The sequence below is a fragment of the Pygocentrus nattereri genome, chromosome 19 (genome assembly GCF_015220715.1).
Source record: "Pygocentrus nattereri isolate fPygNat1 chromosome 19, fPygNat1.pri, whole genome shotgun sequence".
Lineage (NCBI taxonomy): Eukaryota > Metazoa > Chordata > Actinopteri > Characiformes > Serrasalmidae > Pygocentrus > Pygocentrus nattereri.
In genome coordinates, this window is record NC_051229.1 from 15,791,167 (window position 1) to 15,807,098 (window position 15,932).

At 39.4% G+C, this 15,932-nt stretch overlaps 1 protein-coding gene across 1 annotated transcript in view; it reads left to right on the forward strand.

Annotated features, from left to right (window-relative positions):
- The window catches only part of ncana (neurocan a), a 169,842-nt gene that overhangs the window by 78,731 nt on the left and 75,179 nt on the right, over window positions 1–15,932 (forward strand). Inside the window, exons 6-7 of the mRNA XM_017697127.2 lie at window positions 3,010–3,288; window positions 7,405–7,947. Coding sequence (XP_017552616.1) covers window positions 3,010–3,288; window positions 7,405–7,947 — 822 coding nt within the window. The remainder of the gene's footprint in view (window positions 1–3,009; window positions 3,289–7,404; window positions 7,948–15,932) is intronic.

The following is a 15,932-nucleotide window of genomic DNA, read 5'->3' on the forward strand; positions in this document are numbered from 1 at the left end:
GAATGGGGAGACTGGTTCGAGGAATCTCTGAGGAATGTTTCCAACACCTTGTTGAAAGTATGCCATGAAGAATTAAGGCAGTTCTGAAGGCAAAAGGGGGTCCAGCCTTTTATTAGCAATTGTACCTAATAAAGTGGCCAGTGAGTTTATATTCTACTACAGTGTAATAGCAGAACACTAGTAGGAAAAGCCACCCAAACAGTCATGGTTTGTACAAGACCAGACTGCTGTCTGGCCAGTCTATCACAGTCAGTTAGGTAAGCTAGATTTAAAGCTACCTTCATTTCAACTATTAGCACTAGTTGCCGCAACCACAGATAATACTAAAACTATAACTTTAACTAATCTTAGTCTAAGATGTTGTGATGTGTACTAACAGTCAGAAGTCTGTACAGTGTCTTATGGTGAAGGCTACTGAACACCAAACTAGGGAGGTAAATAAATGACAGATTTACTGTTAACCAACAAATAAACAATTGTTTGTCAAATGCTATCAGTTTAAAAATGTTAAGTTTTATTTTATTTCTGGTAAGCAACAGTTCATCATTCAAGCTGATGAGGTTTTTGAACTGTATGGATGATGCTAGGCAGTTTTTTTCTACTACATAGATGTTCTAAAAATTTAAGTATGCAGCTAAAAGCAGACAACTACTTCATCTATGTTCATATGAGGAAATCACACATGGGTGGACAAAATTAGAGGACAAGGTGGACAGCAATAGCCTTTGAGAGCTCCTGAATTACACTGAGCCGAAGTTAGCTGTGGCCATAGCTTATGTATGTTTGAACTTGTGCTTTTTTAGTTTTTGGTTATATAATCTTGACCATATTATAGTTGTCAGCCCCTCAGTTTAACCAAAACCACAAACTAGAAAACAATGGGTTTTATAATAATGAAAATGGTTCTATATAGAACCATGAACACTCAACGGACCCTTGAGTGGGTCTTGAGTGGGTTCTTCAGACTGAAAGAGAATGTGCTATACACGGATCTACAGTGGTGCTTGAAAGTTTGTTAACCTTTTAGAATTTTCTATATTTCTGCATAAATATGACCTAAAACATCATCGGATTTTCACACAAGTCCTAAAAGTAGATAAAGAGAACCCAGTTAAACAAATGACACAAAAATATTATACTTGATCATTTGTTTACTGAGGAAAATTATCCAACATAATACATATTTGTGAGTGGCAAAAGTATAAGGATTAGCAGTTAATTTGAAGGTGAAATTAGAGTCAGGTGTTTTCAATCAGTGGGATGACAGGGATCTATCAAAGTCTGCTCTTCACAACACATGTTTATGGAAGTGTATCATGGCCCCAACAAAGGAGATTTTTGCGGACCTTGTTGATTGAGTTGTTGATGCTCATCAGGCTTGAAAAGGTTACAGAACCATCTGTAAAGAGTTTGGATTCCACCAGTCCACAGTCAGACAGATTGTGTACAAATGGAGGAAATTCAAGACTTTTGTTTCCGTCCCCAGGAGTGGTCAACCAACAAAGATCACTCCAAGAGCAAGGTGTGTAAAAGTCGGTGAAGTCACAAAGGACCCCAGGGTAACTTCTAAGCAACTGAAGGCCTATCTCACATTGGCTAATGTTAATGTTCATGAGTCTACCATCACAACACTGAACAATGGTGTGCATGGCAGGGTTGCAAGGAGAAAGCCACTACTCTCCAAAAAGAACATTGCTGCTCGTCTGCAGTTTGGTAAAGATCATGTAGACAAGCCAGACAGCTATTGGAAGAATGTTTTGTGGGTGGATGAGATCAAAATAGAACTTTTTAATTTAAATGAAAAGCGTTAGGTTTGGAGAAAGGAAAACACTGCATTTCTGCATAAGAACCTTATCCCATCTGTGAAACATGGTGGTGGTAGTATGGTTTGGGCCTGTTTTGCTGCATCTGGGCCAGGACGACTTGCCATCACTGATGGAACAAAGAATTCTGAATTATATCAGAGAATTCTAAAGGAAAATGTCAGGACATCTATCCATGAACTGAATCTCAAGAGAAGGTGGGTCATGCAACAAGACAATGACCCTAAGAACACAAGTCGTTCTACCAAAGAATGGTTAAAGAAGAAGAAAGTTAATGTTTTGGAATGGCCATGTCAAAGTCCTGACCTTAATCCCATCAAAATGTTGTGGAAGGACCTGAAGCGAGCAGTTAATGTGAGGAAACCCACCAAAATCCCAGAGTTGAAGCTGTTCTGCACGGAGGAATAGGCTAAAATTCCTCCAAGTCGGTTAGTGCAGGACTGATCAACAGTTACTGGAAATGTTTAGTTGCAGTTATTCAGGATCATTTTCCTCAATAAACAAATGACCAAGTTTAATATTTTTGTGTCATTTGTTTAACTGGGTTCTCTTTATCTACTTTTAGGACTCCTGTGAAAATCTGCTGATGCTTTAGGTCATATATATGCAGAAATATAGAAAATTCTAAAGGGTTAACAAACTTTCAAGCACCACTGTATATAGAATCTTTTTGAAAAGCATTATATGTAGTACTAAAAACGGGTTCTTCTACTGTAACAAGTCGACATCCTAACATTAGAAAAACCCATTTTGAAAATGGTTCTGTGTAGAACCATCCACAGCACATTTTCCATCAATCTGAAGACACCTTTTCATGTTGCAAAGAACCCTTTAATCAAGCAATGGATTCTTTAAGTGTTCAGGTTCTATATAGAGCAATTTTCATTGCTAAAGAACCCTTCAACATGGACTCATATACGATGATTAAACAGAAACTAATGACGTAGTAAAATTTGACACACTGACCAAAATAATATTCTTGCTATATTTTCAAACAACCTCCCCCACAAATGCTTGGCATACTGATTGTATTATCTGTATTCCACTGCTGTGTTAATTGTTGTTTATTTGTAATGAATTTTGATTATAATTGAATTGAATTGTGGTGAAATTTATTCATTGTAAAATCTGAGATTTACGCCCCTATTGTACAGCATGTGTTAAAGCCTCTTCTCTTTTTGTCTAGGTGAGGTGTTTCCCTCAGCTCCAGGGAAGCTGACCCTGCCTGAGGCCACTGCACACTGTGCATCACTGAGCAGCCAGCTGGCCTCTGTAGGGCAGCTCTACTTAGGCTGGAGGTCCGGCTTGGACCACTGTGATCCAGGCTGGCTGGCAGACGGGAGCGTGAGGTACCCAGTCATAAGATCACGACCTGAGTGTGGAAGTAGAGATCCAGGTGTCCACACGCTCTCGCCCTCTGCGCTTGGCAATGAAACCACCCTGTTTGGTGCATATTGCTTTAAAGGTATGTATAAAAAAGTCAGTAACAATTTACTGTAGGGTGCTGTTCATAAGGCTACATGACACCTACATAAGGTTGACATCACAACTGACATAACCCTACATAATACAGAAATGCTTGTTCCAAGCATTTGTTCATTCGCTATAAAGGGTACATTTGCCAATTTTGATCAAAGTCAGCTAAAGTAGCCTTTATGACAGATTACGCCTTTTGTAAAGCATTTATAAACAGTTATGTAGGGTTATGTGAGTTGCAATGACAACCTTATATAGGCACCCTACACTAAAGTGTTACCAAAAAGTCTACCAGTTTCACAAAATTTGACCAATAAGGTTTTACCTGTGTTAATTGACATATTAGGAATGCAGGATAATACTGGATTCATATCTGTATTGATAGATAATTGCTTAAAAGATAATATCATCATCATACAGGTGATTCAATTTGAGATTATTTATGATTTTAGACAAATATGTAATGATTTAGATGTACAGTTAGCACAGCGCTAACTGGTCTACAGCAGTTTCCATTACTTGTTAGCTACACTAGCATTTTAGCCCCAAAACTGAACTTTAGACTCCAAACATGTCTTGTCATCAACTATATTTGCATCGAGAGGAAATGTGTACATTTTTTTTTCTCTCAAGATTGATGTGTATTGTTTTAGTGCAGTAGCGCAACTTGCCATCAGATACTCTTTGTATGGATGGCACTCAGTGCCTTTTTGCATGAGATTTGGGAGCATACCACTTTAGGGGAGTGTCAGAGTAAATAAAGAGGAAGAGGACTCTTGGGTACATTTGAATCCCTTCTAAAACAGCTTCACCTGATAAATTGCCAGCCAAGAAATCACATGGGGTTTTCACCAACATTAAGAAGTCCCTCCTGAGACCATTGAAGTATATAATGGAGGGCACTTCAGCCAGCCCGGAGGAGAATATGAAGCTGCCTCCAGCACACACACTCCCAGTGGTAGCACCTCTTTTTAAAACCGATTTATTTACTCTTTTCTCAGTTTCCATTTCCCAATAAAGTGAGTCTCTTCTCAAAAACCTGCTATAGTGTGTAAGCCTAGACACCTGAATGCATCTAGATGGTTTGAGAATTTGTGTACTGTTTGTGGTTCTTCTGAGTCCTTCTTTTGGATTAGTACACAGTGGGGAACACTCAGGGCCTAAGGCCTAATGATTTCTAGGAACAAAAAAATGCCTGTAATTTGTTGTTCATATCATAATAGTAATCCTCTGATTAAACACCATTATAATTAGAGACTGACAAAAAAACAATCTTGCTGTAGCCAATTTTATGGTAAAAACATCACTTCAGGACTTCTGGAAGTGCTAGATATGTCAGTGACTGCAAATATGAGTGGCGGCTTAACCATTAGTTTTCTGAAAAATAATGCCACCTGTACCATGTCAAGGTTCTTTATTAAAAGATTCACTGTAAAACTGAGGTCTACATGGTAAAATAGACAGTCGTATGGACAAGTCAGATAGTCACAAATCTTGTAGAATTTAGAAAATCTTTTCAGTTATTTTCAGTTATTGCCTTGTCATTATACCAATAATATTAAAATCGGTGGGCTTACATTGCCATAATCTTGGCTTGAGAGGCTTCATGTCCATAACATGTAAGGTGCATGTCAGCTTCTAGAAACACTTTGGACATCTTCCAGATTTCAAATATTTTAATTTGTGATGTTCAGTGTTCTTTTAATTGCATGTAATGTTAAATTTCATGTCTTTGTGTGAGCGCTCTCCAAAACATTACATATGTGAGAATGTATCTGGACAATTCTGATTCTAATGTTTGGTGTAATACCAGTCATACCCAAACCATTGCCATGATTTAAGATACAGAGAATACAAGTAAACGCATCCTTGAATACCTCCAACCAAAACTATGATAAAAATGTAAAAACTTTCCCAGAGGATATGAAAGAATAGTGTCAGTTAGTGCATGACTAGTAGCCTAAAAGCTGGGGTAATTGCTTCATTTTAAAGTAGGTTAAATCTACAGAAGTCTTTATAGACACAGGAATGTGCAGTCCGTAAAATTTTACTGACATGACAGATATGGATAAGACTAAAATAACAGAGTTGATGTGGTAATAATTATATTACTGAACCTTCTAGTGTAAACTAATCCTACTCAAATAGTACTATAGGCAGTTATTGTCTCTTCTTGTTTGTTCACAGCTAAGAATAATCCAAAGGCAAATGCCAATGAAAAGAGCAAAGGCTAAAACCACGAATACACATTCACAGCTTTGTCATGTTTGCTCAGTCAGTGCAACTTGCAATTATCGAATCAATTACAGCCACAGTTCAGCCAACTGTCTCGAATTAATACGCTCATAGGTAATCTGCAAACAAAAAATGGTGAAATTAAAAAATATATCTGTAACTAAATTTCACCTCATGTTTAACTTTAGTCAAAAGAGCTTAAGTAAACTGCAAGAATGATGATTTTGCAGCTACATATATCCCAATACTTATTATACAAACCTCAACTGCAAAAACATTGGTACAGTATGTAAGCTGATACTAAAAACAGAAAGCAGTGAGTAGTAAATTCTGTTTAACCTGTATTAAACTGAAAAACAGGACAAAATCATGATATTAGGTGTTTAACCTTATGAACTTTATTATTTTTTGCTACAAAAAGGTTGGGACAGGAGGATGTTTATTACTGTGTTATGTCACAATTCCCTTTAACAGCACTTAATAGCCATGTGGGGACTGAAAACACCACTTGAAATCATTTTGAAAGCAGATTTTTTTTGCCATTCTTCCATATACAGGTCTTCAGCTGTGCAACCAGACGGCCTATTTTGCACTTCATAATGCACTACACATTTTCAATAGCAGACATGACAGTCTAGAGTCTGATTACGCAGCCATGCTGTTGTAACACATGCAGAATGTGGCTTGGCGTTGTCATGTTGAAATCAGCAAAGGCATTATCTGCACAGCATGTGTTGCTCTAAAATCTTTCAGCATTCATGGTGCCTTCATAGATGTGCAAGTTATTAATGCCATGGGCACTAATACAACCCCATAACATGACAAACTCTGCTCTTGGAGCTTTACACTGGTAACAATGTGCATGGTCCTTTTTTATCTTTGAGAACAAAACGTCCATTCTTTCCTTAAACAATCTGAAAGGTGGACTCATCAGACCACAACTAAGGTTTCCACTGTGTGTTTTTTGGGACTTGTTGCATGCAATTTCAGTACAAGGGATTTACTAATCCCTGCTTTCTGTTCTTATTTGCACTTTACATACTTGGCTTTTTATGTGTTAAGATTTAAACTGTATAAGCATACTACCGTAATATTAGACAATGGAATTACTATCGAATAATACAGTCTAACATCTGTCTATCTCCAAATTAATACCTGCAAAGCATAAATGCTCCTAACAACTCCACCTTTGTCTGTTTTTCTGTAATAATTATTTGGTGTCCTGTGCTTAAGTGCTAGTGTGTAGTGCACTGTAGAGTGTATTGTCTGTATTAATTGTATGTATTGACTCTTTGCGCTTAAAAGTAAAGATTAGCAGATGAAAGGAATATGCACTTCTAGGAAAAATATTTACTTGGCATAAAACCTTTTCATTATTTGAACTTTAAAGGTTCTTAATACTTACACCATACAATATTTAACAAAATGGTTCTTTATAATAGTCACTCTCAAACCAGTCCTTAGGGTCTCCTCAGAGAATTCACATGTTGTGAGCTGTGATCAGGTGAAAAATTGTGGAGTTTCAATTCTTTAAAGAATTTCAGGTGGTTCTTTTATGGTATTACCACAAATAATCCTTTCAGAAACCTTTATTATTTGGAGTGCTGTAGTATTGTCACCATTGACTTGTCCACTGAGGTTTCATGTTAAATGTAGCCTCTTGTTTCCACATTCAAAATGATACTGTGATGAGAAAGAAAGACCAAACAATTTTGACTCAACATGACGTGCTACATTGCCCCTAGGTGTGAATGTGTGTGATTGTGTGTGTGTGTGAGAGAGAGAGAGAGAGAGAGAGAGAGAGAGAGAGAGAGAGAGAGAGAGAGAGAGAGAGAGAGAGAGAGAGATAAAATTTTCTTTTTCATTCCAGAAACACAAGGATCCAGTTCACCCTCTCAGCAATCTGCCCACCAACCATCTAACTGGACTGGTCAGGTGGATCTGGACAAGGAGCCTGCCATTGCAGCTGAATTCCCAGAGTCTTCTGATGAGTATGTGACCATTCACCTCCAGGTGGGGGACACATCATTGGACTGGAGTGGCCAGGTGGACTCACTCCAGGAAAATCAGCAGGATGGTTCTTCTCCAGGTTCCGGCATCACCCTAGAGAGTCAGGGTGGATCAGCAAAAGAGGAAGATGAGGATGATGAAGGTCTTTCTGGTCAACCAGTCACCATGGCCACTCCCACCGCCACACCCACAGCCACACCCACCACCACCGCACAGATAAAAGCAAGAAGTCCCATCAAGAACATCATGAGCTCACTGTGGAAACCCTGGAATTATCTGACAGGAAGTGAAGGGGAGGAGCGAGGGATCACCCAGAATCCTGTTACCACGGTGACAGCTGGGATGAACCCTACAGTTTCTGCGATTTCTTCTGCTACAAAGTCTGCTGCTTCTCCAGCACCAGGTAACTTGGCAGGGCAAATGATTACTGGTAGGCATTATAACAAAGGGAAGCATCACAACACATGAAAACACTTCTACAGTGCAAAGTATTTATCAGTCTTCGAAAGCAGAAACTGACACACTGACAGAGTCGAGTGTGTTTTCTACCCATTTCCAAGGCCAAACACAAATAAAGAGCTTGTTTTTTTTCAATGCTACATAGGTGTCATAATCTTTGTTGTCATTGATTACTTTAAATACTCTTAAATAGGGCATGTCAAAGCAAATGTATCTGTCCATGCATCAAGTCATTAAAGGTAAGATAAAAATGTCCATACACATTTCCATTCCTGCTGTGTCACTATGCTTTAGATTAGGATACTTGAAGTTCATGTTAAGATTGCTGGTTTTGTTTTTCCTCATCTTTGCTGTGTAACATACATCACAGCCATATAATTTTAACTCTGCTATATGCTCTTCACTGGAGTATACATTGGCTTAGTGAAGGATGTTCCATTCCCTGAACAGCTTATTCAATGAAATCACAACATTACAAAGCATTTGAATATATCTGTAAGTTCTAATGCTACACTATTATCACATCATTCTGTAATTTTAAATTAAAGTGGTATAACTGGATGACATTGAATACTTGTTTCTATGAAGAATGCACTGGTTGTTAACAGGCTCTTATAATTGGTCTAAATCTTTTATGATCTATGCAGTTGTTCTTTGATGATACCCATAATATACTCAGAAATGCACACTGGGATATAACTCATCACAATGATGACAGCATATTGTCATATATCCAAGTGATATCTCCATATATGGACAGTTTTTTTGTATCCTAGGTTGTATCTAAGCATATTTTGTCCCATTAGTGATTACAGATGGGCCTCGAAATCTAATTATGCATATCTCTAACCTAGTGCTCTGTCTTCATAAGCACGTCCTAGTCAAGGACTCAGGCTTTGCACTCTGCACTTGTTCTCCTCCCTGCTGTCTTTCCTCTTCTCTCCCTCTCTTTTCTTTTTTCTTCAAGCTGCTTTTATGGACCATTTCAAAGGACTGCACTTGAAGTGGGATTTCTTTTTCTTCTGTTTCTGCTGGCTTTGTTTTTCACTCTGAATGAGGAACGAAGTTGACATGGAGTGGCTCTCATCTTTTATGTGGACAGAACCCGACGAGCTGTGTATGCAGCCGGGACGGCATTAGATAGAGGACGTTGTTGAGGTTCGGTCAAGTGTAAAGGGACATGTGAGGCTGGTGCGAGGAGGTTTAGAGTGTGTAAAGTGTGGCTAGCCTAGCATAAGGATGTATAAATAGCCAACGGGCTGAGTTTAGGGCAGGGCAGTGACTAGGCCAGGACTCAAGTGTTGAGAATAACCGTTATACAAAAAGGAGATACAGGAGTGATAAAAGAGAGACGAGAGCTCAGTTGCAGATTACCATCTTGGCAAATCTGAGCACAGTGTGTGACTCTATTGAGATCTCCACTAAAACTCAAGAGGAGGCTGGTGTGAGATAACTGGGCTCTTTTGCTCAAGAGAAATATCTGAGCAGGAGGAGAAAGAAATCAGTAAAAGTCACCTTTGTCTCTTCATCTCATCTCATTGCTGTGTGGACGACATACAAGCAGACCTCTTTTTTCATTCCTATGGGAGCTTACAGTGTTTTATCATAGATAATATGATGTCACATCTCGTCTATGCCATGTGCCTCCATTCAGAATGCTACATCTCACTGCATATCAGCTGAGTAGCACAGAAAATCTTCCATTTGTTATGTGAGCTAGCTTTGTTTTTAGGTTTGCTAATACAACTGGTTAAGGCTGGCTGTCAAGTATGCTAGCTAGCTTTGTTTTTAGATTTATTAAATTGGTTAGCATTAACAATAGACAATAGCTGCCCTGAATGCTATCTAGCTTTGCAAAAACAACTGGTTAAAATTAACAACACTGGCTTTGAGGTATGCTGACTAGCTTCATTTTTAGTTTAGATTAGTAACACTAATCGTATACACTGTCAGAGTGCTTACTAGCCAACTTTGCAAATATGACTATTCAAGAATGGCTATCAAGTATGCTAGCTAGCTTCATTTTTAGCTTAGCTAAATACTAACAGTATCCCAGTTAGCAAAATTTGCATGGCTCACTTGTGGGCCACCTCCTTGGTTTGTTCTGGCCCAATATATGGCTGGGTCCTCAGCCCAGATGGGTAGAGTGAGTAGAGCTATCGGATATGGCCCAAATCTGGTTCCAGTCTGGCCCAACTACACTGTGGGTATACAATATTCACACCAGAATTGTCCCACAAATGTAGAAACATGGAAAAATTGTATGAAGCTGTCCAAGATCCGGCCCTGTTCTGGCACGCATGTCTAACATTTACCCCATAGTCAACCAGCACTGACATAGGAAAGCCAGAATTAGCCCAAAACTGTCTGATCTCTGGGATATACTGAGTGCCAAAGTGATAACTACCTAACTTGTTTTTAACTTTGTAAATATAACTATTCAAGAATGGCTGCCAGGTATGCCAGCTAGCTTTGTTTTTACTTTTGCTAATATGACTGTTTAAAATTATTATATTAACTGTGAGGTATTTAAACTATGTCAATGAATGATTTTTTTTTCCACCACATTTTTAAGATTTTACTGTATGACTCTAAATTGGATTTAATTGGTATTTGGTTCATATTATTCAGCTACACTATATTGACAAAAGTATCTGCTCGTCTGCCTTGACTACCTGCCTATGAACTTGAATGACATCCCATTCTTAATCCATAGAGCTAATAAGATGTTGGCCCACCTTTTGCAGCTATAACAGTGTCAACTCTTCTGGGAAGGCATTACACAAGGTTTAGGAGTGTGTTTATGGGAATTTGTGACAATTCTGTCAGGTCAGACGCTGATGTTGGTTGAGAATACCTGGCTCACAGTCTCCAGTCTAATTCATCCCAAAGGTGTTCTATCAAGTTTGGGTCAGGACTCTGTGCAGGTCAGTCAAGCTCTTCCACACCAAACTCACTCATCCATGTCTTTGTAGACCTTTCTTTGTGCACTGGTGCGCAGTCATGTTGGAACAGGAAGAGGCCATCACCAAACTGTTCCCACAAAGTTGGGAGCATGAAATTGTCCAAAATCTCTTGGTCTGCTGAAGCATTAAGAGTTCCTTACACTGGAATTAAAGGGCTGAGCCCAACTCCTGAAAAACAACTCCACACCATAATCCCCCCTCCACCAAACTTTACACTTGGCACAATGCAGTCAGACAAGTACCGTTCTCCTGGCAACCAGCAAACCCAGACTCGACCATCAGATTGCCAGAAGGAGAAGCGTAATTCATCGCTCCAGAGAACACGTCTCCACTGCTCTAGAGTCCAGTGGCAGCGCTTTAGACCACTGCATTCGGCCTATTGCACTTGGTGATGTAAGGCTTGGATGCAGCTGCTCGGCCATGGAAACCAATTCCATGAATCTCTCTACACTGTTCTTGAGCTAATCGGAAGTCCACATGAAGTTTGGAGGTCTGTAGTGATTCTGCAGAAAGTTAGTGACCTCTGCGCAATATGCGCCTCAGTATCCGCTGACCCTGCTCTGTCATTTTACGTGGCGGAGTTGCTGTCATTCCCAATCGCTGCCACTTTGTTATAATATCACTGACAGTTGACTGTAGAATATTTAGTAGCAAGAATATTTCATGACTGGACTTGTTGCACAGGTGGCATCCTATCATGGTACCATGCTGGAATTCACAGAGTTCCTGAGAGCAACCTATTCTTTCACAAATGTTTGTAGAAGCAGTCTGCATGCCTAGGTGCTTGGTTTTATACACCTATGGCCTTGGAAGTGATTGGAACACCTGAATTCTATTATTTGGATGGGTGACTGAATACTTTTGGCAATATAGTGTATGTCACTGTTCTAGAGTATTATGATAATCATGCTCTGCCAGACGCAAACACTGCCTTTGCGGCAGAGGGTCTCAAATCTCTTCCATGAAACCTTATCGGGTGATGTTTCACCAATGACTGTTATTTGAGCAATTTGAGAACCCCAACTAGTAGTTCATTGAGCAATTTGAACAACCAGTTGTCAGATTGGTTTTTACCCTATTTGTATTTACACTACTAGGAAGTGGAAAAGACATGAGGACTGTGTCCCAATTGGTTCTTGTACTTACAATTTAACTGTGCTTGTTACTGTAACAACTTTAATGATGGGTGGAGGAAGGACACCGGGGACAGGTGTGAAGGTGTGAGCTTTTTATTATTATTTATACACAACACAAAAAACACTCTGCTTTTCAGCCCACAAAGTAAGAATAGAAAAGTCTTGCTGAGACTTTTCAGTCCTTTATTTCTTTTTCTTTTTAGCTCTGCTCAGTTCAGATCAGTTCAGCTCGGCTCTTGCCGTCACAGGTCTCTCTCCAGGCTCTGCCACCTACTGTGGGAAGAAATGACTATAAGTAGGCTGGCAGAAACAAGGCACAGGTGAACATCAAAGAGCTACTTAGCCTGCTGATTCAGCCCGACCAACTTCTCCGTCCTGCATTCGACACTCAGCCACACCCCTTCTCCTCAGTTACTTATGTAGAAACTTATGCATTTCATTAGAGAATGTTTTTAAAGAGGGATCTTTGAAAAGCTGCTTTAGAAGCAGCCTCAGGAGCCACAGTGATAACACATACTCATTTCAACCAATTTATGACCTCCTAATGCTTTTTGTTGCTTAATTATCCCAAATGTGCCCAATTAATCCTTAAAATTCTAGAATTAGTCATTTTGCAATACTGTTTATATGTAATAGCATAATCAGATAATTAATTGCATAGTTTGTTACATAATGGATTATTTACAGTTTTATGTTCTGTATATATTCTGTAAGTTTGTCGTTACTTTCATCTTTTCTGTTTGTTTTCAATGTTAGGCAATGGTCCACTTGGTTCACTGAGCCACACGTGTGAAGTAACAAATATAAAATTACAACATGCTTTTTTGTAGAGTTTATATTAACATTTGTTAATATATAACAATTATACAACTATTATATATTAATATATAATAGATGTACGACTAACAAATGGAATTAGTTAATGATGGTCCTGAGCAAGAATTAACCTCAATCCTTTATACATCTTCATAAATATAATTTCACACTCATCAGTTTGTAAATAGCAGCTGTGTTATTATAGGCATGTATGATAGTTAGTGCTGATTTTGTGTCACCTGGCATAACAAGTTGGAGTCCGAACAGAACCACATATGAAGGATTGCCGGTCTATGCTGGAAGGATTTTTGAGAGAGAAGAATTTGCTAGATAAATCCGAGTTTGCATCCCAGGGAGAGGTAACAGAGGCGGGGCGTGCGGTCTGGGCCAGCCTGGCCTAATGTAATGGATGTTGTCCTGTCAGCACTGCTGCATCAAATTACCCCCAAAGCTCCAGCTCGCTGTTCTGGAGCAGAATGGCCAAAGCCGGCGCTTGCTCCCAGCCTGCTCCACTTCATTCAGATCCAGGCCAGAAGCAATAAAACAAACAGACCTGAACCTTCACTGTGAACTGTAAAAATGATGGGTTCAGCCTTCCTGAAATATTGAAGGCAGAAGTTTGTATAGATCTTTTTGCACTTGTTTTTATACTGCATCAGAATCACAAGATAATTACATTGTTAGTAAATATTTAAGACACCTGGTTCCTATCATAATAACTGTAAACAATTCTAACTTGCTAAGTGTCTGCTATAGAGCATTTAACACCAAAACACTATGAAATTAAGTTTCAGATTTTGTTTGTTTTTATTTGGTTCTTTAAGTACTTGTATCAGTACTACAGTACTACTAGTATCACTGGCAAATCTAAATACAATATGTGGAAAAAAGTATTAGTACACCTACACATTACACCCACAGGAGCTTTTATGACATCCCAGTCTATAGGAATTTTTGCCCATTAATCCAGAAAAGCATTTGTGAGGTCAGACACTGATGTTGTAGTTCATCCTTTCATCCTTTCATCAGAAGGTATTAGATGGGGTTGAGGTCACATCTTTCACATCAAACTCATCCAACCAAGCTATTATAGACCTCGCTTTGTGCACTGGGGCACAATCATGCTGGAACAGTAATGGGCCTTCCCCAAACTGTTCCCACAAAGAGGCCTAGGCCAACCCATGAAAAACAAGCCCATATCATTATACCTCCTCCTCCAAACTATACAGCACAATGCAGTCAAACCAAGACTTGTCTTGACTGCCAGGTAGAGAAGCATGATTTATCACTACACTTAATGCATTTCCTCTGCTTGAGAGTCCAGTGGTGGCATGCTTTAACACCCCCCCCCAACCCTCCCCCACCCGAACCGCACACAGAGACCACCAACACCTGTTTGGGCTTAGGCTTGTGTGTAGCTGCTCGGCCATGAACGGTAATTTTGTGAACCTCCTGATGCACAGTTCTTTTGCTAATGTTGCTTCCAGAGGCCATTTGGAACTCTTTAGTGAGTGACTCAACAGAGGACAGGCACTGTGCGCTTCAACGCTTGGCGGCCCCACCTTGTGACTTTGCGTGGTCTACTGCTTCATGGCTAAGCTGTTGTTGCTTCTGAGTACTTCCGTTTCACAATAATAGCACTTACAATTGACTATGGTGAACTACATGGACTACAGACTACTTGAGTTTTCTCAAGTTGCAGAACTCTATAGACGCTCTTGCCATTTAAAGGGTGTTAAAAGGGAAAGCACTGGACATGCAGCAGAGATTTGCTTGGGCATGAAATGGAAGCTGAATTTGACCTGTACATAAGTTTCAGACTAATTAAATGCACACTGCTAAATTTGAAACCAACATGTTGCTGAAGAGACAGTGTGCCAGTCCTCCAGTAGTCATAACTCAAAAGTTCTACACTGTATATCACTCATGTGGTCTTGTGATATTGTTAACAAAGTTCCACTTTCTGGTCGTATTCAATAGCCATCACCAGTTTATTGCATTGTGATGGCATGGGTGTGATGGGGTGGTTTGGGGGGTGGAGGTTAGGCTTTCAGAATAGCACCACTAGCACACAAACTGAACAGGGTTTTCAGGGCACACAAAAAAAGAAGCTGTAAGTATGGACTGAGACTGCTTCAACATGGCTGATTAAGTTGTAACAACACATTACCTTCTGTGCCAGCTTAAACTGGAGAAACCATGCTTTCTGGTATGAAGCAAGCTTTGCTCTTGCTATGGTTAAGTTCTTCTTAATGTGAATTGGCAGTTTTTTGCTGTAAGTTTAATAATTCGTGAGTTTACAGCCCTATAAATCAGTTCTTATTAAAATAGTAAAATGGCTAATGCTTAAACATGTGAAGTAGACTAGAGGTTACATCTGCTATAGCAAAGCATTGTCTTTTTTTAATCACTTTTTTTTGCTTTTAATAACTGATGTAATATTACAGCACAATGTTTTGTGAGGGAAGCCATTCTGTGTGTGGAAGGCTACAGCTTTGCATAGGGTATGAAAATTAAGATGTTTTCAGACATTTAAGTTGCAAAACTTGATTGACAATCATGATAGTCATGCATCCCTCTGACTCAGACATTCATGAAGACTCCACTTTCCAGAACTATCTGCACTACTGCATATGGTTTGTGTCTCTGTGTCAGCTGGTATGTTTAGAGTTTAAAACTTGACGGATGCTTATTCAGGTTCAGGCTTTGGTGCCATCTATACCCTTATGACTTCATTAAAGAGTTGAGTGAATTGTGGAGGATGCTGAACCTTCCAAGCTCCAGTTCATGTTCAGTTTGGATTCTCTCTTAACTCCGCCGATTCCATTGGTAAACATACCCTGACTGGCCCAAACTCGACTTGGGCCATCAGTGTTTAACGGCAGAGGGAAAGTTAGCCTTGTCGTCTACATTATTAAAGTCCATTTGCCAATGATGGATGGATTCAGGTGCTGTCCCAGAGCTCCAGGGACTTGATAGCATGTATATTTGAGCTGGAAGAACAAAGATGA